A 23,006-nucleotide genomic window follows, 5' to 3' on the forward strand; every position below is an offset into this window, starting at 1 on the left:
GATGGCAGCAGATAAGGGAGATAGAGTATAGGTAAAGGCGATGTAAGTTGACGACTCAGAGGGATTGAGGAGTCAATTGGCACTGGGAAAATGCCTGATGGGATGATTCAAGGACAACAAGTGAAGCTGAAGCTACTCCTTTGCAGCAAAACGCACCCGGCGGCGCTGGCTTTAAGTACTCTGGCGATTCTGGCTCTGATGAGCTCGTCAACGCTTCGTGACTCTTGCCATCGTCACGGTACGCCACGGTACTTGGCGCTGGTGACCTCGTTGCCCCTCCCCGGGTGGGCCAGCCAGGCCCAGACTGGAGCCCCCCTGCGCTGGCCGAGTGCCGCTAGAGCGCTGTGGCACTGTACGTCCGGTACAGCGAGTACATTGTGTCCCTCCGGCACGCCTGGCCCGCAGAGTCCGCTTAAGCTGCTTCTCGAATCTTTTTTTGCGTCTCGCTAGCCCGGCACAGTGCCAGCCGGTGATCCGGGCCGGTCGAATTCGCTCGCTGCATCGCCCTATGACCTGCTTCAGGGCCTTGCCGCCTCCCCCAGCGCCTGTGTTTTAGGGGGCCTGGCCGCTAGCAGCATCACGTTGGCCGTCTTGCTGGGCTTCTCGCCTTGCCTCCGGCTAGACCGTTGGCACGCGGTCAGATGACTCTCGCTCTCATCTCAATGCAGCCGGGGGGGCCAGATTCCCTATTCCAAACAAACAAGTGTGTATTACTATTACCTGATGTACACAGGGACCGAGTACGAGAGAGTCCAGACGAAAGGGGGAGTGAGAAAACCATGCACGGTATGCGATATGCGGCATCGATACTGTGCTGCACGCTCTGTGACCTGCTACTTTGTACATGCAAGTATGTCCGGCCCCAACCAGAGCCCAATGAGGGCAGAGAAACGCCTACAGACCCCAAAAGGAGCAGCGCGCAAGTTGCGAATAATGCATGCTTGATGGCGATATGACCTCACGCCGTCGCTTTGTACTTTGTCGCTGCGTCCAGGCACTGTAAGCGGTGCGAGTAGGTAAGTATTACCAAATAGCAACTGGCGGCTAGACCCCAAGGGGCAGTATCGCTGGTCCGGGCGTCCGGTACCTGACCGTTCAGCAATCAGGAACCAGCACCGGGGCTGCAGGGCAGGCGCAGGCGCTGCAATGCGGCACCTGGACACAAATTCCGCCAATCCTCCGGGCCGGTGACACCCACAGGAGGCCGACGGTACCAGCCACAGCGCTGTTGACGCGCGGACGGGCATGTATCTTCGTTGCGGCGACCGAGTACCGTCGGTACGTACCTCTGGGCTGGCAGCCGGCTATTCGAGGCTCTGCGCTAAGCAGCCCAGTTTTTTGGATTTGCTTCGTCTTCTCAGAGCTTCTCCAGACGTCCCTGAGCTTTCCCCTCTCGCTGCGCTCTCCACACTGAGGGATCGCGACAAGGGCTAAGCCTCAAGTGGTGGCTCCCCGTCTTGGCCAGAGCAGAGTCTGTCTGTCTGGTGATGACTCGCAGGATAGACACGGCCATAGGCCAGCAGTCAACCAGTAAAACTCGTCCGGATATAGGTACAACCACAAAGGCAGAAACACCATGGCTGCTCTCCCACATCCCTTGTCTCAGGCTGACATGTCCGTCTCTCGTCTCGCATGATGCAGCTCCAGCTTTGCATTGATCATCAGCCTCTCGGGCCCTCCCAGCAATTGCAAATGTGATGCCGTGCTGACGTGCGACGTATCCTGCGATTTGCAACATTGTAACGTCTATTCTTAGCCGCTTATCCGATTTGTGAGAGGCAACGCATCAACACTAGCTTCGATATGTGTTATTCGATGGCCCGTGTTACTGTTGCATGTAAGTGCCTGCATGCAGTATACAGACATTCAAATACATGCATACTGTACAAGTACAAAGCACGCCAATTGCAATTTGTCTATAAGTTTCTAAAAGGATCACTCGTATAAGATTACAGCCTGAGATGATGCAAATCCCAGCGCCCCAGAGCCCGAAGAATCCAAATCCCGGGCTCGTCAATGTCGTTGTTCGTTTCGAAAATGCCATCGTGACAATGCAAGGTTGGCTAAGACAGCATCTGGACCGGCCTGTAAGGAGCTGTTTGTCATAGGTAGTCAGCAATTTCGCCTCCAGAAGGGAAAGAAAAAACGAAAAAGACCACCTGACAAGCGCCTCCACAACGCGCAGGGCCTAGTCTAATTTCTTCTTTTTCTTCCCTTTTTTTTTCTCCGAATGCTACGGTACATGGACTACATGGACTACATGGACTACATGGTCACGATGCAGGCGGCCGTTCTGCATACCGCTTCTTTCTAGTTGTACAGCACTTCTACCTGGGAGACACTTGCAAGATGCACATTATTCTAATACTTCAGCCTGGTAGATCTGGGGTATAAGCATCCTATTTGTCTAATTTTTCCCAACAAAAGGGCATAAATGCGCTATGCAGGCAGGGGCTCGTATATACCTGACACCTTACATGCACAGTCGCGATCCGGCGACGGGTCCATCCCCGGTATATTCCAGCTAAGCTTCCCGCTGGCCAGACCCAGCGGCCAGCCGCGGGGATGCTCTCCTTCGTCTTCTCCATGAATTATTGCCTGGCGGAAGCGGGTAGCGGGCCAATGGCCCTGTCTAGCTAGCCACGAGGCACATCACGATGGTCCAATCTGCGACGGCGACGAGATTGCGTGGCGGCCCCTATGGTCGAGCTGCTACCAGAGAAAATTTTTCAGCCCCCTGAATTCATTCAGACGACGACAAAACACAGGTACATGTACCAATACGTGTACAAACGTGTTCCTTGCGGTGGCATTGGCCCAAATTGAAACTCGAGTGCTGCCCACTTGCAGCAAATAGGGTGATGGAGACTACCGCTGGTGGGATTGATTAGACAACGCCAGCAGCCAAACACAATGGCAGCTCGACGCCTCTCCCCAATATATTCGGCACGGCCTGGAGCAAACGTCCCCACACCCGGTCTTTGTCTCCGCCTCATCGGGCTCTGGACCCCACAAAGAGCCAAAAGGCAAGCCGATGGCCCCAGACCCGGCACCACCGAGCCACAAGACTGTCTCTGCATTTGGATTTCCATTACCCCCAGGTTTTCCCATCGCGGGTTTCTATTACCCCCAGTTTACCTGATGAGCTTGCCATGGGCGAGGGCTAATGCGAGCTAACTGTGCGTTTGCTGACTGAGGTGTTTTGTCTGCAGGAACATGCCTGTTTTGTGTCTTAAGACCTGGTAATGGCGTAAACAGCGGCGTAAACTGCAGCAAACACGACGGGGTGGCTGCCTCGCATTTACCTCTCAAGGTACCGATCTTCGACGCCGTGCAGGAATATGCCCATGATTATACTACTGTCTTGGAGGGAGTTACCTGCGAGTACTTACATGCTTAATGGAGCACCTAATAAATTACCAGCCCAGGTGATTAAAACAAGACTTGTCCAGCACAGTGCGGATAGATCGATCGTCTCAGGATGAAAAATATGCGGCGGAAATGCAGTTTCATTCATCTATTAGCTCATTGATTCATGCATCATCATCCGGGACTGCTTCATCTACACTCGCCTCGACTCCCTTGCACGGCTTCCCCAGGAAATAGAGAAGAGAGAAACCAGGCTAGATGGGCGGGAGCGGCAAGTCTCGAGCGGTAAACAGGAGGGTAGCAGCAAGACCTGGAGTAGTAGTCCCGGCTAGAAAAATCTGGGGGAAGCCGTCCGCGCAAATCAATCTAGCATCGACTATTGTGAGTGCGCAGACCGGGACCCAGCGCTACTCAATTTTTTCTGCGCTCTGGCGTCTAGCGGAGAAAAACGCTGTGGCCACCTGTTAGTAAATCGTGGGTCCTGGGCAACAATCCGTCTCTTTTTTCCACCCCCCGCTTATTTTATTCTTTTCTTTTCTTTTTCTTCTTCTTCGTTGCCCTGCCAGACAGACACCCCTTAGTCAGGGGGGCCAAAGAGACCCATCTAGGCGTCGGCACTGTACCATCACGAGGACCGCAAAAATTAAAAAAAGAAAAAATTGCTTCAGCATCTTTGTATTAGAGGGAGGTACCTATGTATCTTTTCGATGTGTTTCCCCGTAAAAATGAGAACGATGTGTGTACTTTGCTCCGTACTAGGGATTTAATGTTATTATTTATTATTTATTTTGATTTTTAGTTTCTTTTGTCCATGATTTTCATTACGATTATTTTGACGAGTCACGATGGTGGTACCTTGAGTACACGTAGGTAGTTTTCTCGTTGCTCTTATTTCTCTCCTTTCTCACTCCCGTCTTACGTACAAAACTACAGTGCCTCAATTGCGTGCTTTGCACGCCACCGCCGGCAATTTCTCGTTGGTTTTCTTCTTTTCCTCTTCCATTTGCTTGTTCCATTCTCTATTTGAGCTTCCCGTTGGCTCTCCCTTCCGAGTAATTGGCGTTCCTGTAGATCATGTTTCCACTGCCCGGATTGTGGCTATTTTAGGGATGACAGTACGAATACATTCCGGGTGAAGATCCTTGAAAGTATATTCTCTCAGAATATAATGTCTCAAATCGTCATAAAGTAAAAATCGTAAAGACGTAAAACTATATTCAATACAATAACGAAAGCTGTCATCTAATGATTTGACATCTGTTGTTACCGTCCTGTGGCGCTGGAGCCCCTGATCTTTTTTTACTCACTCGCACCGCCACTATAACGGAGCAACAGGAGAAAAAAAAAAGCTGGGGATCTGTCTCGGTAGCTCGAACCGAGAGGGCTACTCGCTGTGTCATGTGGTCTCTCTGGCTCGCTTTTGGGCTACCGCTTGGTACATGCTCCGGCTGACTGGGCGGCTTTGCCCGACCCCGGGTTTTTGGCCGCCGCAGACTTTGCCTACTACTACTTCAAAGGCTAGTATTACTACTCCATATTAAGCGGTCACGATGTAGCTACTTTGCGGGTTGGCTGGATCGGTAGTGTCTTTGATAGTTCCGGCTTCCGGAGCCCATCTAGCGCTGAGACATGACTCTGTTTTGGTCACGATATTTCCTGGAGAAATTCAATTTTTCCTCGCTCCGGTGTAGATCAAGCTAAGGTACGAGGAGATACTTTGTTTGTCTTACATGTTGTAATTCCAGTGCGTTCTTTTATTTTTCCCCAGAAGTTGTTGACGGATCCGGCTTCCGAATCCGAAGCTGTGAAAAAGTCCGCCCTCCTCTGTTTCCACCCCCGGCATCCTTCCTTTTTTAACCCCCTTATTAGAGTTGCTGGGCGGGAATAAAAAAGGGTCAAGGCAGGTCGATCACAAGACACTTATATTAGGAAAAGCTTCATTGCATTTATCGGTGACCGGGCGGTGTAAGGGCAAATGCTCGATCTGGGCGATTCTTTGAGAAGAGAAGGATCGGATAATCCTGGATACTTTTTATGTAAAGGTATTTTGATTTCTGGGGTTACGGTGAAGAGAAAAGGGATGCGGATGGCCTCGTGTACGATTCGGTGGATCGTGGTGTGTTGTGCTGCCTATTTGAATAACCTATCGTGACTACACGGCTAAAGTGCCGTTTTATCGTAGTGCATCGTAGGAGCAGTTGGATTTAAGGGGTATGCATGAAAAGCTGCAGATGAAAATTAAAAAAGAGGCCGTGTAGCATTTTAGGGAATATGATGTGATTTAACCTGCGGGAGGATGAGGTGTGCATTGATTGAGCAGCTATTATAAGAAGGTCATGGTGATGGAGTGGCCAACGGTCAGACAGCTCATGACTTTTGCTTGGAACCTGCCCTTGCTCAGCCTGACCGTTTATTCGAGTAGGGAACTCTAATTGCACATATAAGAAAGAGAGGTGAGGTTGAATTGTAGATCGAGATGACATGTAATATGGAATTCAACACGTGCGGGACTATGCGATGATCAGAGACCATGAGTCTCAAGGCAACTGACTGATCAGCGCCAAAAACTTGTTCTTGCTCTCTTGTCAAGACAGGAGAAATGACGGCGAATTGGTTCGGCCTGCTGGAAATGCACTATGCAACGGAATTCACATTATGTTATGAAAAAGTTATATTTTCATTTCCTCACGCATAGTCATATATAAATGGACGTGTTGCCTATATAGTAAGGTATGCTCGCAAAAGTGCAAATCCGTTCAGGGTAGGTGTCTTCATCTATTTTTACATTCCGGGATAGGATCGGGAGGCCGCCATGTGGTTAAAATTTGTGGTGGCGGCATTTGGCGGGAGGAATAACTAGCTGCGAATGGCATCTACGTGACAACTCCAATATTTACGCCCAACTATTAATTTATTTAATTTATCAATTAATTTATTTAAAAAATATCCCTCCTCCGTTTCGATTTTATACAGCATACAGTGTACCAATGGGGGCCGATTTTAGGCTGGCAGATGATGTGCTGCGGCTGAGAAGAATAAAAAAAAGTTAGTGTCCATCACATTTAGGACACGAACTTTTTTAAACCAGAGAGCCGCGAATATGCGAAAGCGAAGGATTTACTTTTACAGAAAATTTTTATTAGAAAAAGGATGACAAAACAATTTCTTTATTTTTGCCGCTGTTGCACAGAAAAAATGACAGTGGCACATGCGCGTATTTTTTTACTTTATCAACTTGGGGCACTTTTTGAGCTTCGGCGACAAGGGCGCGCAATGACATCATCGAGGGGAGGAATGCTTTCACTTCGGGTATGGAGGGAAGCAATGATGTGCTCGGATGGCTGTGGAAGAAAAACTTGTCTAAGGCGCACATAGCTTGTGGCCACTGGCTGGAGTATGAGATTTTTTGGTGCATATTCTTAGCTCATCCGTTTGCTGGAGCCCGTGTAAGTCAGCAGCTGGAATTGTGCGACACTCCTTGCAACGGCGTCTTTGCTGCAGCATTGGAGCATATTCATCTTTTAGGCCGTTTTTTATGTCTCGTCCTTTCATGAGATTGTATAGCCATGCCCAAATCAACTTGCACAGAGAGATTCTGCAAGCAGCATCGCTTTCCCTCTACTGATATACACTATGTAGCCGGCATCAGATCACTGTAGATAAGGCACGTGACTCTTGCGATATCTTCGGTTAAACCGCCAGAAGACGACCCGTAAATCGGTCTCGGCGAGCATAGAGACCAAAAAATTTGAACTACTGTAGATTTGTGACTGCAGCAATTGAGCGACTAAATCGCATCTCGTCCTCGCAAGGAATCCTCTAGACAAGGATTCATCTTTTGCATCCTCCCCTTCTCCTCCGGCCCTGTGTTCCGAAACCAAGTTTTAAATAACCGGGAATCGAATTTTTGGAGTCTGTCCCTCCCCCGCAAACGGAAAGCTTTCTGTATCGCCACTTTTGATATCGGCTTTTCATATTTCAATTTGCGCAACTTGCATTCTTTGCCTACCGGAGCATCGCATAAACTTCATTCATAAATAATCCATCAAAATGGTTACTCTCACAGAAGTCGAGGATGAGCACTTCCAGCACGCCCACCTTGGGGCCGAGATGGAGGATGACGACTTCACTGATACCGGTATGTTTCTGTTTCCATCCATCACCACCACCACCTCCAAGCGCATTCAGTTCTAATCAAGGCCACTCTTTTAGAATCCGAAATCTCCAACGAGTCCGACTTTGACCCCTCAGAAGAGACCCTCGCCGAACGATTATACGCTCTCCGCGATATAATTCCCCCCACTACCCGAGGCTGGGTCTCCAGCAAGGTCAACACCGTCACCAGCGCCGCCTGGAGCGTCCTGTCCTTTGGCGGCAAGGGTGCCTGGGTCATCACCACCTCTGCGCTCTTCCTCGGTGTTCCCTTCGCTCTGTCCTTTGCCGAGGACCAGCAGCTGACTGCCATGGAGCAGGAGTACAACATGCGACAGACTGGCAGCGAGCTGCTTACTGCCGGAACAGAGGGAAGCACAGCCGACCAGGTCGGAGCTGCTCTGGGCCCTGAGCAGACCAAGGCCGCTCTGTGAAGAGGATGACAAAAGAACAAAGCATAATTAAAAACAAGATGTAACAGAAAAAAAAAGGGAAATGAGACTTGGGGCGCTCATGGTGCAAACGTAGGCGCTTGGAACTGGAAAACAAACGATTGGTTCTAATGTAATGACTGGCTTACAATTACAAATGATCGGAGGAGGAAGATGGGACGATATATGTGGTTAAAGGGAGCTCTACAAAAAGCATTGTGGTCTCCCCCTCCATTCGTGTACAATACCTTTAAGCAAGGGAAAGGATGTTTTTTGCCTGCTTTTGGACGGCTAAACTGTTAGCTGGGATATTCCTTTTTTCTTTTACAGCTTGGGATGCAGAAAGGAAGAGAAGGGCAAGGGAAAGCTTGTACGATTGACGGCCATCTCATCTCTGGAACGTGGTAGCATTCACACTTATGTATATTTTTATTCTTAGCCGTTGGCTAGAACTATTGATGAAGGATGTTTCTGTGACGATGTTGATGCACGATGAAAATGAAGGTGCGAGATGTAAAGTGTTCTTGTAATAGAGTTATTATGGTTTGCGCTGTTGACCTGTCAAAGGCGTGGCAGATGTACAAGATTAACATTTGCATGTGCTCCAACTGCAACTGCGGGGCACTTTTCAACCTCACCCACCAATATCGTCAACCTTTACACTCTGACAGCTCCCACCATTTTTGCAAAAGAGCTCTAGCAAAGCTATATTCAATCAGCAAAAATATTTGAACATGGATTTTATAGCTCTACCGAAGATTGAGGTTTATTTATGCCCCATTCCACACCAGCTCTACGTATATAAGATGAATCTCATCTAATCTGAACTGCATAGCTTCATGCCCACCTCACGGGCAGCATTTCCCGCCAGACTCTTCACGAAATATGGCTCACCAAGAAAGCCGCTGGAGAAACTGACCTGGAGGATCCCCTGGCTGTTATACCAGAGGGCAAGCATGACTACAACCTCGTAACGTATGTGAAGCAAAGCGCATATACACAAAACCATCCCTTAACAACAAATTCTCATATATATACACATATATAAACCTCTTCTCACATGATACATGTAAAAAAGGTTCTTCCCCCTCTTCAGCAAATACATATACGCCCTCCTCACCGACGAGCCCTCCATCCGATACGCTACAAACGCCGTCCTACAGTCCTTCCTCGAAGATGGCGTCGTCTACCTTGAACTGCGCACCACTCCTCGTCCAACGCCCTTACTCTCTGTAGAGCAATACGTCGACATCTTGCTCTCTACGATATCCCAGTTTGAAGAGCTCCATCCGTATCTTCACACACGGCTCATTCTCTCGGTTGATAGGCGGCATGATTTCGAGATGGCGTCTTCTGTGCTTGACCTTGCTATTGACAAATCACAAGAAATAGACGTCTATCATAGAAAGCATAAAATCATAGTAGGTCTAGATCTATGTGGCGACCCATCTGCCCGCCCGTCGGGAGAAATATCCCTCTTCACGCCCATATTCGAAAAGGCCCGTGCCGCAGGCCTCGACATAACAGTGCATTTTGCAGAAATCCAAGCCAGTGCCTCCAAGGCAGAGCTCGAGACGTTGCTATCATGGAAGCCCCGTCGGCTGGGCCACGTCATCTGGGAGGACGTAGAGACGAAAAAGGAGATTGAGAGACGGAAAGACGAGTTGTGCCTTGAGTTGTGTCTGAGCTGTAATGTTCACGCGAGCATGGTAGAGGGTGGGTTTGAGGGCCACCATTTTGGGGCGTGGAGGAGCGTTCAGGGTGTGAAAGTGTCTCTTGGAGTGAGTTATTATTCCTTCTCCCAAAGTTAAAAAAATATTCACTGTTTCAATAGACAGACGACGTGGGCGTCTTTGGCAGCCCACTATCCAACGAATACCGCCTCGCCGCGCAACACTTTCATCTGGACAATCAGCAGATATATGCTTTGGCTAGAGAAGGCATCGATTTCATCTTTGGAGGCGAAGAGGAAAAGGAGAGGTTACGGCACATCATGTTTTGATGAGCATATGGATAAATCATCGACACCAGCAAACACTTACTGCATGATAGAGTAAAGAGTAGAATTAAAGATGAATAAGTTTTTTTTTAGAAGATTATTTCAAGCATCATCTAGGAGTTGAATATTTTCATATTTGGACTAACTACCTATTAAGCCACGACTGAGCTACCAGATAACGAAACTCGGATACTCAATAATAATTGCCTTTTTTATTTTATTTTTGCTTCGGTTGCTCTCATCAGTAACAACATCATCGCGCAATACTGTCGTAACGCTACTTTGCATCAGGCTAAATATATATATGCTAAGACAAGAAAAAGCGAGAGGAGAGTAGAGATCCTCCATCCAGAATTTCCCATTCACTGTATTTTGTTTTTCACCAAGTTTGTAACCACCCCCTTTCCACCTGTTCCCGCCACGGCCACGGCCGAATCAAATATCTTGCAACTTTGTAGCGGATTTATATATTAAACGCCAGAAGAAGAGAAAAAGAAATTCAAAAGTCTCAAGAGTCCCAATCTATTTTTGTCATCAACACGTTATGGAGCACTGAATTAATTTTTTTTTGTCATTTTATCTTTTTTTCTTTCAGTGCAAAGCTTGCGGAGGGGTATCGAGGTCCACTCCCTCAACCATATTCTTCTGGACCTGAGTTTCACCAACTAGTTTGCGGAAGAACTTGGAGGCCTTTTCGCTCTCGCCCTTGACCTTGACTGTCTCGTCGCGCTTCTTGTTAAGATCCTTGACGCTGTGGTCAAGGCCAACGCGCAGGTTGTCGGCGGGCATGCGCAAGACGGTGCGTACGGCTCCTGAAATTCGGGAGGCATTGGTGTGCACGTAGTCAATCTCAGAGAGTTGTGCCTCAATCTTTCGAGCCAGCCGATGGGGAAGAGATGTGGGAATTTGCTGAAGGACATATGCCGAGGCGGCAACAGCTAAGAAGATTAGTTAGTAAAGATCCAATATGAGTATGAAAAAAAGGGCTACATACCGGCAATCACAATTCCAGGAAGGATGAGCTTGCGAAGGTTATCATTGCCAAGGATTTTCGTGGCGGTAATGGCATGGTCCATCCAAGAGTTCATTCCCAACATGCGAGGCACGACTGCGCCAGCAATTGTCAGGGCCATACCTGTGCCGGCAAACTTCTCTTGGCTGTGTAGCAGGGTTGAAAAGTCCACAAAGTCGGCAAAATCAGTAGGGACGTCCACCTGGCGGGCAAAGGCATCCTTCTTCCGTCGGAACATGACGTCCGGTCGGAAGTGAAGGTTTTGGAACTCGTCGCCCACATGAAGCAGGCCGAGCTGCTTGATAGCATTGACGCCCCTGACAGTCTGGCCACGGGCGTAGTCCTCGCAGGTGCTGACGGCATCCGCAATGTGAGATAGAATGGCATCCTTGAGATCGTCGGCATATCCAAAGGCACCAAAGAGTCCGGGGTACGGGATATCGTACTTTGTGCTTCCCGCGTAAGTGATGGCAGCGTTAAGCTGATTTCGAGTATGGTCGTAGACGGTCTTGCAGGTCTCCTCGATGTTATGGACAACCTGCTCGTCAACTTCGGATCTGGCCTTCTTGCTAGCCAGAATCTGCGGCTCGAGCTCCTTGAGCTCCTGGGTGACTCGATCAAACTCAGATTGGGCCACCTCATGGTTAACGGTAGCCAAGGTACCGACGTCATTGAGGATATTTAATAGATACGTTCTTGCGGGAGCAAGCTTCGATCTAGCACGCTTTTCCAGAACAAATCTCCGCAGAGACTGTTCGAGCCTCTCAAAGTCGCGAATCTTGTCCAAATCCTTGCCCTTGCCGTTGTCGTCGGGGTCATCTCCACCTCCACTGCCACTACCGCTGCCGCCTCCGCTAGGTCCGCCAGGAGGTGAGGGTGCCATGGGAATAACATTGCTGGAGACGAAATGGACAAGTTCGGATGCTTCTTTGTGTGTTCGCGGGCTAAGTCCGGCAACTTGGTCCAGGATCATCTTCTGGCATCGCTCCTTGTCTCGAATGAAGTCATAGCCATTGACGACCATGAAAATATATGCCTTCTCGGCGGCGGCGGCCCAGATAAATTCCTTGGCAGACTGCGTAAAGTGATTTGCCGCGGAGACGACAAACACGACCACGTCAATTTCCTCCTGCCGAGCGAAAATAGCCGTCGTCTTGGTCGTATCTGAGTTGAGACCTGGGGCATCGATCAGGGCAATGTCCACGACACCGTTGCTGAGTAGAGATTCATCAATTGTTCGGACATCCTTGACGTAGACCTTGCACTGGATGTACTTTTCATTGTCAATGACGATATTCTCGAGCTCTTTAAGAGAGTAAGCATCATATGTCGATTCGTCATTTCGGTTGTAAGTCGCCTCCCTGTGGACGGCGTGAACTTCTTCAATACCAGCGTTTTCCCGTGCATCCAAAACCTCACAAAAGATGGCGGTACAAGGCTGCTGATCCTCGGGTAAAACTTTTCTGCGCAGCAAGGCATTGCAAAAGGTCGACTTGCCGGCATTCAAATCGCCAGTAATAAGCACTTTGCTTGATGTATCCTCGATACGTTCACGCAGATTTACAAGATGCTTGATACTGGAGCCAATCTTGCCGTCAAGGAGTGATGCAATAGAGCCCTTTTCCAAAGAGTGTACCAGCTCAGTCTGGTGGAGAGCTCCTAGCTTCAAGTCAAGTTTTAAAATTGAAAATTCCTGAGCGATCTGAGGTGAGACAAGCCGTGGCTCTGCAGGTCGAGCCTCGGCCGCTTGGCTAGACTCTGCCGACGCATCCTCGAGGCTGGTCATAGCTCTCCTAAGCATGGGCGGCGGCGCTTGACCGGACCTGGCCGCGATATCCTCCATGGTGGATGTGCGCATGATACCCGGACGAGGTACATCAGCTTCCATTTTTTCGGCCCGTTGGACAGAAGGATAATGTGCAGGCCACGTAGTATTCATCTCTCGAAGGCTATGCAGGAGGTCCAGCACCTTGTTGATTGACCGGCCCAGCGTGGCCCTCTGGGAGTTGTACCACATCTGGTGGATCGCATGGGATTGTCGTCGGTCGCCATGTGTTGAGATGTCCAACATGCCTGATTCGTCGCCCATGATGCTGCCTCCATATCCTGAATCAGCTTCGAGCATGCCCTGTAGGCGTGCGCCGTGCTCGGAGACCATGCCGTTGCCAACCGTCATGTAGTTGGGCCGCGCTCCGGATGCACCCGCCTGGCCTGCCATATTCGGGTCGAGGTGAGCATCGTCGCCGTCCCGCCCCGCGGGCGATTTGCCCTTGTCGTTGAAATATTCCTGGCTCATGCTGGTGAAGGCGTGCTTGCCCACAGCATTGTCGAGCTACGGGATGAGGGAGCAGAAATGCCGGTGATGTAGAGCTGCAAAGGTTGGGTATGTAGGAGGAGGGTCAGGCGTAGAACGGGGTTCGTCAAGTAAAAAGGTTGCATGATGTTTAAGCAAATTGCCTCCCCGGCGGTCACGAAGCTCCCTTGATTGGTCTAGCTCGGCGGCATAAACTCGGCAAGCCTGCAGCTATCTTATCGTTGGCCCCGAAAATTGGGCCTGCCGAAGCAGGTATCCTGCAAGTACCTCCGCGCCTGTGCGTGGTGGTGGGGGTACATGGCCTTGCTTTTGGCAACGACGTAACGCTTTAGCGACGCAAGCATGGCAGCCGGGCACTGCAGTGCAGGACGACAGACGTACGTCGCTCTTCGGGCACTCCGCTAGGCAGATGTCATCCAAGTCTTTTCTTCCTCTACATATTATCCAGCGGCAATCCATTTCACCACGCAGTTCTTCCTCACTGCCGCATCTACAGCATTACACGACACTGTGGCTGCTGCCTTTCCTCAAGACGAACCCTAATCCATCATGAATGTAAGGCAATGCAATGGCATCACAGCCTTCTCCCCCACCTATGGGCAACGACACCTAACCCGACGTGCAAATCAGATCCTAGAATGGGCGTTTGGCAAGCGCATGACGCCGGCCGAGCGCTTGCGCAAGAACCAGCGCATGCTGGACAAGGCCATTCGAGAACTCGACCAGACACGCGTTAAGCTGGAGAAGCAGGAGAAGACGCTGATACAGCAAATCAAGACGAGCGCCAAGAACGGGCAGATGGGCGCTTGCAAGATCCAGGCCAAAGATCTGGTGCGCACACGGCGGTATATTGAGAAGTTTTATGGCATGCGTAGTCAGCTACAAAAGATTTCTCTGCGGCTGCAGGTATGTCATTGTGCTGTGTTGGCACTACCCCGATACCGGCTGACAAGTGTGACGACTAGACCTACCGAACGAACGAGCAGATGATGCAAGCCATGAAGGGTGCCACGATGGCATTGGGCAGCATGAACAAGTCTATGAACCTGCCACAGCTCCAGCGAATTGCCATGGAATTCGAGCGAGAAAACGACATCATGGAGCAGAGGCAAGAGATGATGGATGACGCCGTTGATGACGCCATGGACGTTGGAGTCGAAGAAGAAGGCGACGAGGTTGTTGAACAAGTATTGGAAGAGATTGGAATAGATCTGAACCAGGCTGTAAGATTACATTTTTCCCTTGTAAGGACTTTGACGCAAAAAAACCTTGGCTGACTGTTGGATAATAGCTTGGCGAGACCCCAACCGCCTTGGGCAATTCTGCTGTGTCCGAGGGCAAGATTGCGCAAGCCGTTGGCGCTGGAGGCGGAGGCGGAAGCGGTGACCCAGTCGACGATGACCTCCAAGCCCGACTCGACAGTCTTCGAAAGTGAACAGTTTCACGACCCATTCACGAACAAAATAACCAACGAGGGGATCTATTAATAGAGCCGACTTTCAATGGAACCTGCCAAGCCAAAAAGGATGTCTCTCGAGAATGTCTCTTACTGAGGAATTGCATCCCGGTATGATGCAAGAGAAACATTCAAAGGATGAGGACCCCTAAAGAGGATCTTTAAGTCTGAGGATGTTATTTATATATATATGCGGGGGGCTTAGACGGGGAGTGAGCCATGTCCGTTTTCTTGTTCGGCGCAAGAGGTGTTGATGGCGAATATGATTTACGAATACACAAGCAGACATAATTATGCATGCAGATTCTAACTCTTATGATAATATGCAAGAGATGCTTGTCTATTCCAACAGGAATCAGGAATAGAGAGCATAACTCGGGCGCCATGACTTTTTGTCTTTCCTGTTTGGATACACTGGATATTTATAGCGACTGTGTTTCAGGCCAACAGTGTTTGTTTAAACAAGAATATACAACATCTATTTTTGCTCTCCTTTCCTCGGAGATTCTGATGCCCAAGAGTTGCGGGCTTAAGGCGGGATACAAGTGAATTTGAGGTAAAATTGAGAGATCGAGATCAAGTGGACGGGCAAGAATAGCATCGATGGGGGCGCTAGAAATCCCCGCGTCCACTAAACAGCGCCGAGACCGTCATCTTGGATCTGGAGCCTAATTATACTCCGTTCCGTCATCCCCGAGTTTTGTTTCGCTCAGTGGGAGGGGAGGTGCCTAAATTTAGAGGTTCTGGGCTGGAGGGATGCCCTTCCATGAGATTAGCAGTTAATTTAGCGAGCACATGATTGATGAAGGATTCAATGTTTGTTTCGTTTCGGGCGGTGACGTGAGAATAGCAGTGCGTGGAGCTACAGATTAGGCATGGACCCTTCCCTTGTACAGTAGCATTGACAGCTTACTTATAGCACTGCGATGCCCCGGGTTGTCACGCTGAGCCGGGACGCTAATTAGCGCCTTGCAGTCGCAGCTAGCCATTGCATTCTTCGTCATCTACGTACGTACAACTATCTACGCTGTCTACTTCTTCTCCCTTTCTCAACTGGGCACGAAGCTCAACTATCTCTTCGTCTTTTCCCGATAGAGGCACGCTTCAAACTGAATACTATAGTGCCGTCTTTTCCGTTGTGGTATGTAAGCAGCCTCTGCGTTGGCATTCTTTGTAAATCCCATTCCTGCTGTTTGTCCGTTATCCCCGTACCGTACCCTGATGTCGGAGGACAAAGCTGTCCCAGCTTCCGCCTCAGAATACTTCATTCAGCCAGTGCCCGTCGGCAGCTCAGCAGACCAGGGGACAAAGAAGACTGTTGCCAATTCACTGCTCTGCTCGCATTGCCACTTGCCTGCCGTGAGTGTCTCAATTGTGCTACATCCAGCACATGCTGAATACAAGTCAGCTCAATCCCTCGCCAGGCACCGGCCCAGTGGCTCGCAGCGTTGCAGGCAGCGCCTCACCCGAAGTTGCCAGAAGCAAACAAGCGCCAAGCCGCTGAATCCTCCCCGCTATCCCGCTGCTGTCCCCGCCGATGTCATCCTTTTGTAGACCGGCTCCCCCCTCTATTGCCATTGCCCAAACACCAGCCCGTTTGATCTTCAGGTTGCTCGTTTGCAAGCCACCAGCTATACAATAAGCTCACTGACCGGTGCAGCTTTTCCCAACTCCTTAGAATCGTCGAACGTTCCCGAATCTTGCATTGCGTCTACCGCCTTGCCACGTCAGAGCAGCAGCCTTTCCATCTGCTCCGTGATCAGTAAGCGCCTACAGCGGCCAATCACGCAGCGTCTCCTTCACGAGCGCGACAGCCATCGTATCCCCGCGACGACCCTTCAGCTGCGATATCGACCAGCAATTCATCACCCCGTCAGTCCATCTCGAGGTCTGCCATCTTATTTCCCGAACGATCCCTTTCGCACTCCACAAAGCTGGCAGGAAGCAAGCGCCGCAGTCTCTCCTCTCACGGAGGAAGTCTGCTAAATAGAATGTTCGGCGGAGCTTCCAAGCCTGAGAACGATTCCAAGGGCGACGACAAGTCGCCTTCTCCCGAGCCAAGCCCAACCTCTGCGTCCGCTGTGCCCATCAAGAACGCGGACCAGGCGGCCAGCGGCGAGAAACGCAGCGGCAATGGCAGCCCACCCACTCGACAGGACGTCGGCGAGAAGAAGCGCAGGAGTAGTGGCGTCAGCAGCAAGGCCAGCAGCCTGCTAGCCTCAGCTAGGAACTCGCTCAACTTCTCCCAGGTCACTCGCTCCGGGTCGGATTCCGGCGCTCAGACGCCGCTGCAGAAGCTCGGGAAGCATGACCCTGCTCTTGTCGTGCCGCAGGGCCAACACAACAACTCGGCCGGCGAATCGGTTCCCGGGCCCAAGTCCACCTTCCGCGTCGGCGTTTGGGAAGATAGGAACAAGAAATGCCGCCGGACGATGGAAGACACCCATGCCTTTTTGTACAACTTCTTGGACACTCCGGCACCGGCGGTTGATGGATCTGGCGGAAAGGACAAGTCAAGTAAAGACGACAAGGACGCTGCTGTTTCCGAATCGGACAATGGCTACTTTGCCATCTTTGACGGCCATGCCGGCACATTTGCTGCAGATTGGTGTGGAAAGAAGCTTCACATTATTCTAGAAGAGATGATACGAAAGCATCCCAATATGCCGATTCCGGAGCTCCTGGATATGACATTTACATCAGTTGATACCCAGCTCGAGAAGCTTCCGCTAAAGAACAGCGGCTGTACGGCCGCCATTGCAGTTCTTCGCTGGGAAGACCGTGTGCCTAGTGATCGATCCATCACCGGCTCTCTCGCCATTGCTCCGGCCGCCGCAACCGCTGCTGCTGCGAAAGCAATGGCCAAAGCGCAAGAATCAGAAAAAGAGAAGGATGGGTCTTCAGAAGCTCCACAAGCCAGTTCCAACGAGTCGCTTGCTACGAAACTCAAGGGCCTTTCAAGTCGACAGCGCGTCTTGTATACCGCCAACGTGGGAGATGCACGCATTATTCTGTGTCGTAACGGCAAAGCTTTGCGTCTGTCTTACGACCATAAAGGCAGCGACGAAAACGAAGGAAAACGAATCGCCAACGCTGGCGGTCTCATCCTAAATAACCGTGTCAATGGAGTGCTGGCTGTTACCAGAGCGCTTGGAGATACCTATATGAAGGATCTCGTGACTGGCCACCCATACACTACAGAAACAGTCATACAACATGATCTCGACGAATTCATCATTATTGCTTGTGACGGGGTAAGAAGTTTTAATTTACTTTTGCTGTCTGAAGAGACAAAATATGCTAACAAGTAATTATAGTTGTGGGATGTTTGTAGCGATCAGGAGGCTGTTGATCTTGTCCGAGAAATTCACGACCCGAACGAGGGAGCAAAGCTATTGGTTGACCATGCCCTCAATCGATTCAGCACCGATAACCTGTCATGTATGATTGTGCGACTGGATAAGGAAGCTCTTACACAAGGCCAGACCAGCCAGGATGCTGAGCCCGAACCAGGCCACGGTGCCGCCTCCAAAGTGAGCGAGGCAGACAAGATCGTCATGGATACAAAGCAGAAGATTGCCGACGGCTCAACTCCCGCGGTGGGCGTATCAGCTAGCAACTCTGGACGCGGATACGACAACGCTTCCACAAATTCCACAAACGAAGGGGAGTTTGTGCCTACGACGCTGAGCGATGCGCTTGTTGAGGAGCCTATTGCCATTGGGGATAGTGAAAGTCCCGAGCTGATTTCCCTTGACACTTCCATTGACACTCCAGGTGCCGCTGCCGTTCAAGAGTCAAAAAATGCGACAAAAGAGTTGGCAGACGTCTAGGACTCAGGGAACCTTGTCATCCAGCCAAAGGCCGTCTAACTCTAATTCAGTGACGGCGAGAGTCGCCCGGACGAGCTGGCCAGCTGGATCAGGCAAGGATGGGGAAACGAGAGGCATGATATGACTAGAGTATACGGAGATGGAGCCATATTATGTGAGGAAGAACCCTGGTGATGTTGGCCTAGGTTCGAGTATATCGCATCGTACTACAGTAGAGACGAAGACAGATGACGAGGCTGGTGCCTCGGAGAGGTTGGGCATTGGGGCACATGGTTGGACTAAGATGACGTTGGCAAAGTTTCTGTTTTGTACGCTATGCTACCTGTATCTATATGTACGTGGGCAATTTTAAATGCAAGATTTTTGAGAAAGCTGCTATTGTTCTTATTTGGCTTTGGTTTACTAGTAGCATGCTGGGTACCTATATAAAGGAAATTATTATTCGGCATCCTAGTTTCGTTATCTGGCACTCTGGCTGTGGCTAATGTCACGAATTTATAGCTATTCTAATCTTTTGCTTCTATTGCCTCTACTATCTTATTGTTTCTACTGCTTCTACTGCCTCCACCTTTCTAAGTGTTATATTTTAGCTGAACATTTTTATGTGTGAGCAAGCGATTCTTTACTGTAGGCCTCGGCTGGGATGCTGGATAATACTTTCCTATATAAATAGTTCTACCAACTACAGGCTCACTATTCATTGAGCTATGACAGACGTGAACTACTAATTTCAAAGTTCAAATGTTAAATAGTCTACATTTGTTTTGAAATGACAATAAGACACAAGAGGAGCATGTCATTCTAATCAGGTACTCCTTACAGAAAGGTGGTGGAGTATATGCACGCGGCGCAGATGTGGCTTCTGGATGCGACGAGGTATTAGTTGGATGACTAAAGATCCTTCAATCAAATAAACTTTTGACAGAGTATGGGTCTGTTAGTCGTGAATCGTAAATCGAGCATCAACTTGACCGCGAATTTATCCCTTGCTACGCTTGATCTGCACATCAGTCGCCAATAAATAGCCACAGAGCCCGCTGCATAAACTATCCGGAAACTTGGCCCGCCTCCACCAGGGAATAGCTGCTAAGCTGCTAATATGGGTAATGATGGGGCCCTTGTGCAGACAGCTGCTGCACGACGTGCGTTTCAGGGTTAGCCACCGGCATTTGGGCTGCATGTTGGGATGAACCGGTGCGGCCGCAGTGGAAGTAACAGCTGCAGCCACAACAAGATAGCTGTGCCGTAACATGGAGTTGGATTTTCTGTCGCGTATAACAGCACGGCGAACAGACATATTTGCGCGAAGCCAACGAGCGATTCGCAGCTCCTCATCGCCGCCACTGGTGAAGCACGCTATAGAGGACCATGGCGACTCTGTTCCTGGCGTTTCGCACTACCGCGCGATTATTGGAGGGGAAGTAATAAAGCTAGGGGCGGCCCAAGCTTCAATTTCGACGAAACTAGCGAGACGAGATGGGGATCCCCCCAATGGCGGACCGCTGATGAAGACACCAAAGTGCAATACGGTTCTCACTGGCAGCGGAACTCTCGTTGGCTGGCGGGCGAAGGACCCCTGTTTGCAGATGGAGACCTTTTTGACAGGGGGACAGACACCAATGCCCCTAAGAAATGGCCAGCTAAACCCCCTTAAGCTTGCCTAGCAGAGAAGTGGAATGGAAGCCCGGCTGTTGACCATGTCTTGGCTGGCTGATTGGGATATTTTTTCTCCCGGCTCGTCTCTGCTCGTGGATCTCGCGGCTTGTCTGGCCATCGTGTTTGTCGGAGCAAGGGGTGCTTATTTGGACAGCTCGATTTCCTCGTCTGTTTCTTAGCTGACGGCGCGGCTGCAGCCAGTAGGGCCGCGAAACAGACACAGCCTTGATCTCGTTTTGGGTAAACATCGAGAGCTGCTGTGTGGGTGGCACCAAGTCCTGCATTGCATGGGATTCTGGCGCGCCCCTTGCGTCCATGCATCTGCGGCGCGGCGCTTAGTACGCAGGTGGACTCTCTCTAGGCCAGGTCCCGTTCGATCTGTCACGGAACCTCGTTTGTTTTGTGCCGCAGCCAACAGGCGTCGTAAGAGAAGATACGGGTGACAAGAGGGCAAAAGCGTGTGTCAGACCAGATCCCGGCGAAAAAGCTGCAGCTGCATGTAATTCCGTTCCGGCGGGCAAGGCCACTCACTCCTCCTTGCGTCTCTCCATCTTGGACCTGAACCGAAGCGTAGGAGAAGCATCCTAAAGGGCTGAGGCTTGCCTTGCATTTTGCATGTCCCGCCTTCCCCACGTCGCGATTTTGCTCGTCTCCATGTCGACGTCGTCGCAACTTGCCCCTGAGAATTGGTGGTAAGACAGACAGACGCTCGCACAGCCGGCGCAGCGCGTTGAGCGTCTCTCAGTCCCTCATTATTATTTGCTGTTATTCTCCGCTCGTTTCGTTGCTAAACACCCTTGTCTCTCGTTATTCATATCCTCCATTCTTTTTACCTTGTACCCTCCTTCGATATCCAGCTGGGTTGAGCTGGCCTTGGCTGAGCTGGTTGGCGCGAACGATCGAACCATAGATATCCGGGTCCTATATCGCAGAAAACATGTCGCTGAACGGCTTAGACGATGCCAAGATTGTAGAGGCGCACCAGGCTGGTGTTGCTGAGCCTGGAGGATGGTATGCATGATCCAACTTTCCGGACCTTTAGGTGTGATGTATAAAATTCAATTTGCTGAGACTTTCCTGCTTTTTGCTGTGAATCTATAGGTTCCTTCTCAAGTATTCGAGTCGCGACGAAGTCGAGCTGCTGGACAAGGGAAATGGAGGCATCACCGAAATCCGAACCGCCGTTGAGGGCTTTGACGAGGAAAGTCCATTGTATGGCTTCTTGCGCTACCGGCGAAGGAACGTTATAGTTAAATACTTGCCAGAGGACTGTTCTCGACTTATTCAAGGTTAGAATTTTCCTATGCTTTCATATCCCCCATTCTGCGATCGGCGGCGATCTGCGATGTCATGCGATGCGATGCGACGAGATGCAAATCATGGGTACTAACCTGCCGCAAATCAGCTCGAGTTGCCGTACACTTTACTGCCGTCTGCGAACGATTTTCCCCTTACGATGCCATATACGAGATTTCTACCGCCGCCGAATTAAAAGATACGAAGCTATCTGCTGCCTGTTCGTTGCATGCGGCATCTGGATCTACAGCATCCTCCACGAGTTCCCGAAGACGACGGTTGATGGAAATCGCCGAAGAGGAGGAAGTAGAGGAACAGCGATCGTCGAAGCGACAGTCTATAGGATCGGAACCCGATGGCGAACGGCCGCAAACACCTGGCGGCAAATCTACAACTACAGACGAAGTCAAATTGAACTCTGAACTGGCAGCTTCTCCAGAACATAGCAAATTTTCAGCCTCGAATACCTCTGAAGTGCCCAAGTTTACGGGCATCCACGACAGACCGACTTCGCCTACGAGATCGATAGACACTACCGATAGCCGGTCAGATATCTATAGCTATTATCCTCCAGGTAAACCAAAAGTGAAGCTCGCACCACGGCCCAAGGCCGATATTACGGTTAGACCCCAAGTCGCTGGAAACTTTAGACCTGTTTCCTCACTTCCGGTCGGATACAAGTTATTTGGAAAGGGAGGAAAGAAGAGTAAGAGCAAGGACACAGACTCTGCGTCTTTGATCCACGAAGAGATTCCAGAGATGGAACCACCCAAGGATGCTGCCCCTGCGTCAGCAGATCCGTTAGGAATCAGTGGCGATGCCTCGCGACCGTCCACAAGCACTGGCGCCGAGTCGCTGTCCGTACCAGCGGCGCCAGCGAAACCTACCATTACTCCCGAAAAGGCAAGACTCATGAAGGCCATGAAGCTGAGAGAAAAGAGGAAGAAACAGCAGGAGCTTCTGAAGCAACAAGCCGCAGAAGGCGCAACACCCGGCGGCGAAGAAAAGGTCATGGTGCTGAGAGGAGGAGAGGATCAAGACTTTGAGCATGATATTGCCCTTGACCATCATGATGACGATGACGACGACGATGACGACGGGGATGATGAAACCCAGAAGAACGAAGAAACTGAAGATCGGATAGCATCCATTAGGTATGCGGACTCTGGCGTCGTGTTGAGCAACCTCTCATCGTCGCCGCTTGCCCCCATTGATGAAATTTCTGAGGAGACATCTCGATTAGAGTCTCGTGCGCAAAGCCCAACAGTTGCCTCTTCGGAGCATGATGAGTCGACTGCTGCATCTTCGCTTTCGGATTCCACAGATGAGACTGTCACTGCGTCAAAGTCAGAGGCTATTGATGTTGAAAATGCGCTGGCCGCTGCATCGAAAGAAAAGCCGCAGGAAAAAGAAAGCAAAACCGCAGAGGTTAAAACATCGTCATCTGTTGCTGCTGCTGCTGCTGCTGCTGCTGCTGCATCATTACCA

The 23,006-nt window shown here is 50.3% G+C and overlaps 6 protein-coding genes across 6 annotated transcripts; 4 read left to right on the plus strand and 2 right to left on the minus strand.

The window, feature by feature from the left end:
* Window positions 1-1,228: 1,228 nt before the first annotated feature.
* Window positions 1,229-2,095, minus strand: GGI43DRAFT_411987 (uncharacterized protein). Its single transcript, XM_083206792.1, has one exon. The coding sequence runs from the start codon at window positions 1,736-1,738 to the stop codon at window positions 1,358-1,360; it is 381 nt and encodes a 126-aa protein (XP_083057770.1). The 5' UTR covers window positions 1,739-2,095; the 3' UTR covers window positions 1,229-1,357.
* A 5,324-nt stretch (window positions 2,096-7,419) lies between these two features.
* GGI43DRAFT_424603 (mitochondrial outer membrane translocase complex, subunit Tom22) lies at window positions 7,420-7,955 on the plus strand (the record flags this gene model as incomplete). The annotated part of the gene is made up of 2 exons (XM_083208395.1): window positions 7,420-7,507; window positions 7,582-7,955. The coding sequence occupies 2 exons, from the start codon at window positions 7,420-7,422 to the stop codon at window positions 7,953-7,955; spliced, it is 462 nt and encodes a 153-aa protein (XP_083057771.1).
* Window positions 7,956-8,321: 366 nt separating this feature from the next.
* On the plus strand, window positions 8,322-10,385 carry GGI43DRAFT_130015 (uncharacterized protein). The gene is made up of 4 exons (XM_083199157.1): window positions 8,322-8,716; window positions 8,788-8,927; window positions 9,031-9,733; window positions 9,787-10,385. Exons 1-4 carry the CDS (start codon window positions 8,687-8,689, stop codon window positions 9,952-9,954), a joined length of 1,041 nt encoding a protein of 346 aa, XP_083057772.1. The 5' UTR covers window positions 8,322-8,686; the 3' UTR covers window positions 9,955-10,385.
* Window positions 10,386-10,420: 35 nt separating this feature from the next.
* On the minus strand, window positions 10,421-13,496 carry GGI43DRAFT_129767 (mitofusin). Its single transcript, XM_083199155.1, has 2 exons — window positions 10,946-13,496; window positions 10,421-10,889 (listed from the first exon to the last, which is right to left on the minus strand). Exons 1-2 carry the CDS (start codon window positions 13,257-13,259, stop codon window positions 10,543-10,545), a joined length of 2,661 nt encoding a protein of 886 aa, XP_083057773.1. The 5' UTR covers window positions 13,260-13,496; the 3' UTR covers window positions 10,421-10,542.
* A 1-nt stretch (window position 13,497) lies between these two features.
* On the plus strand, window positions 13,498-14,871 carry GGI43DRAFT_129692 (ESCRT-III subunit protein DID4). Its single transcript, XM_083199153.1, has 4 exons — window positions 13,498-13,832; window positions 13,908-14,183; window positions 14,243-14,500; window positions 14,569-14,871. Exons 1-4 carry the CDS (start codon window positions 13,827-13,829, stop codon window positions 14,710-14,712), a joined length of 684 nt encoding a protein of 227 aa, XP_083057774.1. The 5' UTR covers window positions 13,498-13,826; the 3' UTR covers window positions 14,713-14,871.
* A 1,647-nt stretch (window positions 14,872-16,518) lies between these two features.
* Window positions 16,519-19,121, plus strand: GGI43DRAFT_130117 (phosphatase 2C-like domain-containing protein). Its single transcript, XM_083199158.1, has 2 exons — window positions 16,519-17,987; window positions 18,051-19,121. The coding sequence occupies exons 1-2, from the start codon at window positions 16,725-16,727 to the stop codon at window positions 18,564-18,566; spliced, it is 1,779 nt and encodes a 592-aa protein (XP_083057775.1). The 5' UTR covers window positions 16,519-16,724; the 3' UTR covers window positions 18,567-19,121.
* The last annotated feature ends 3,885 nt before the right edge of the window (window positions 19,122-23,006 follow it).

This window comes from Trichoderma evansii (assembly GCF_050947405.1).
Source record: "Trichoderma evansii strain SZMC 28006 chromosome Unknown GGI43scaffold_19, whole genome shotgun sequence".
NCBI lineage: Eukaryota > Fungi > Ascomycota > Sordariomycetes > Hypocreales > Hypocreaceae > Trichoderma > Trichoderma evansii.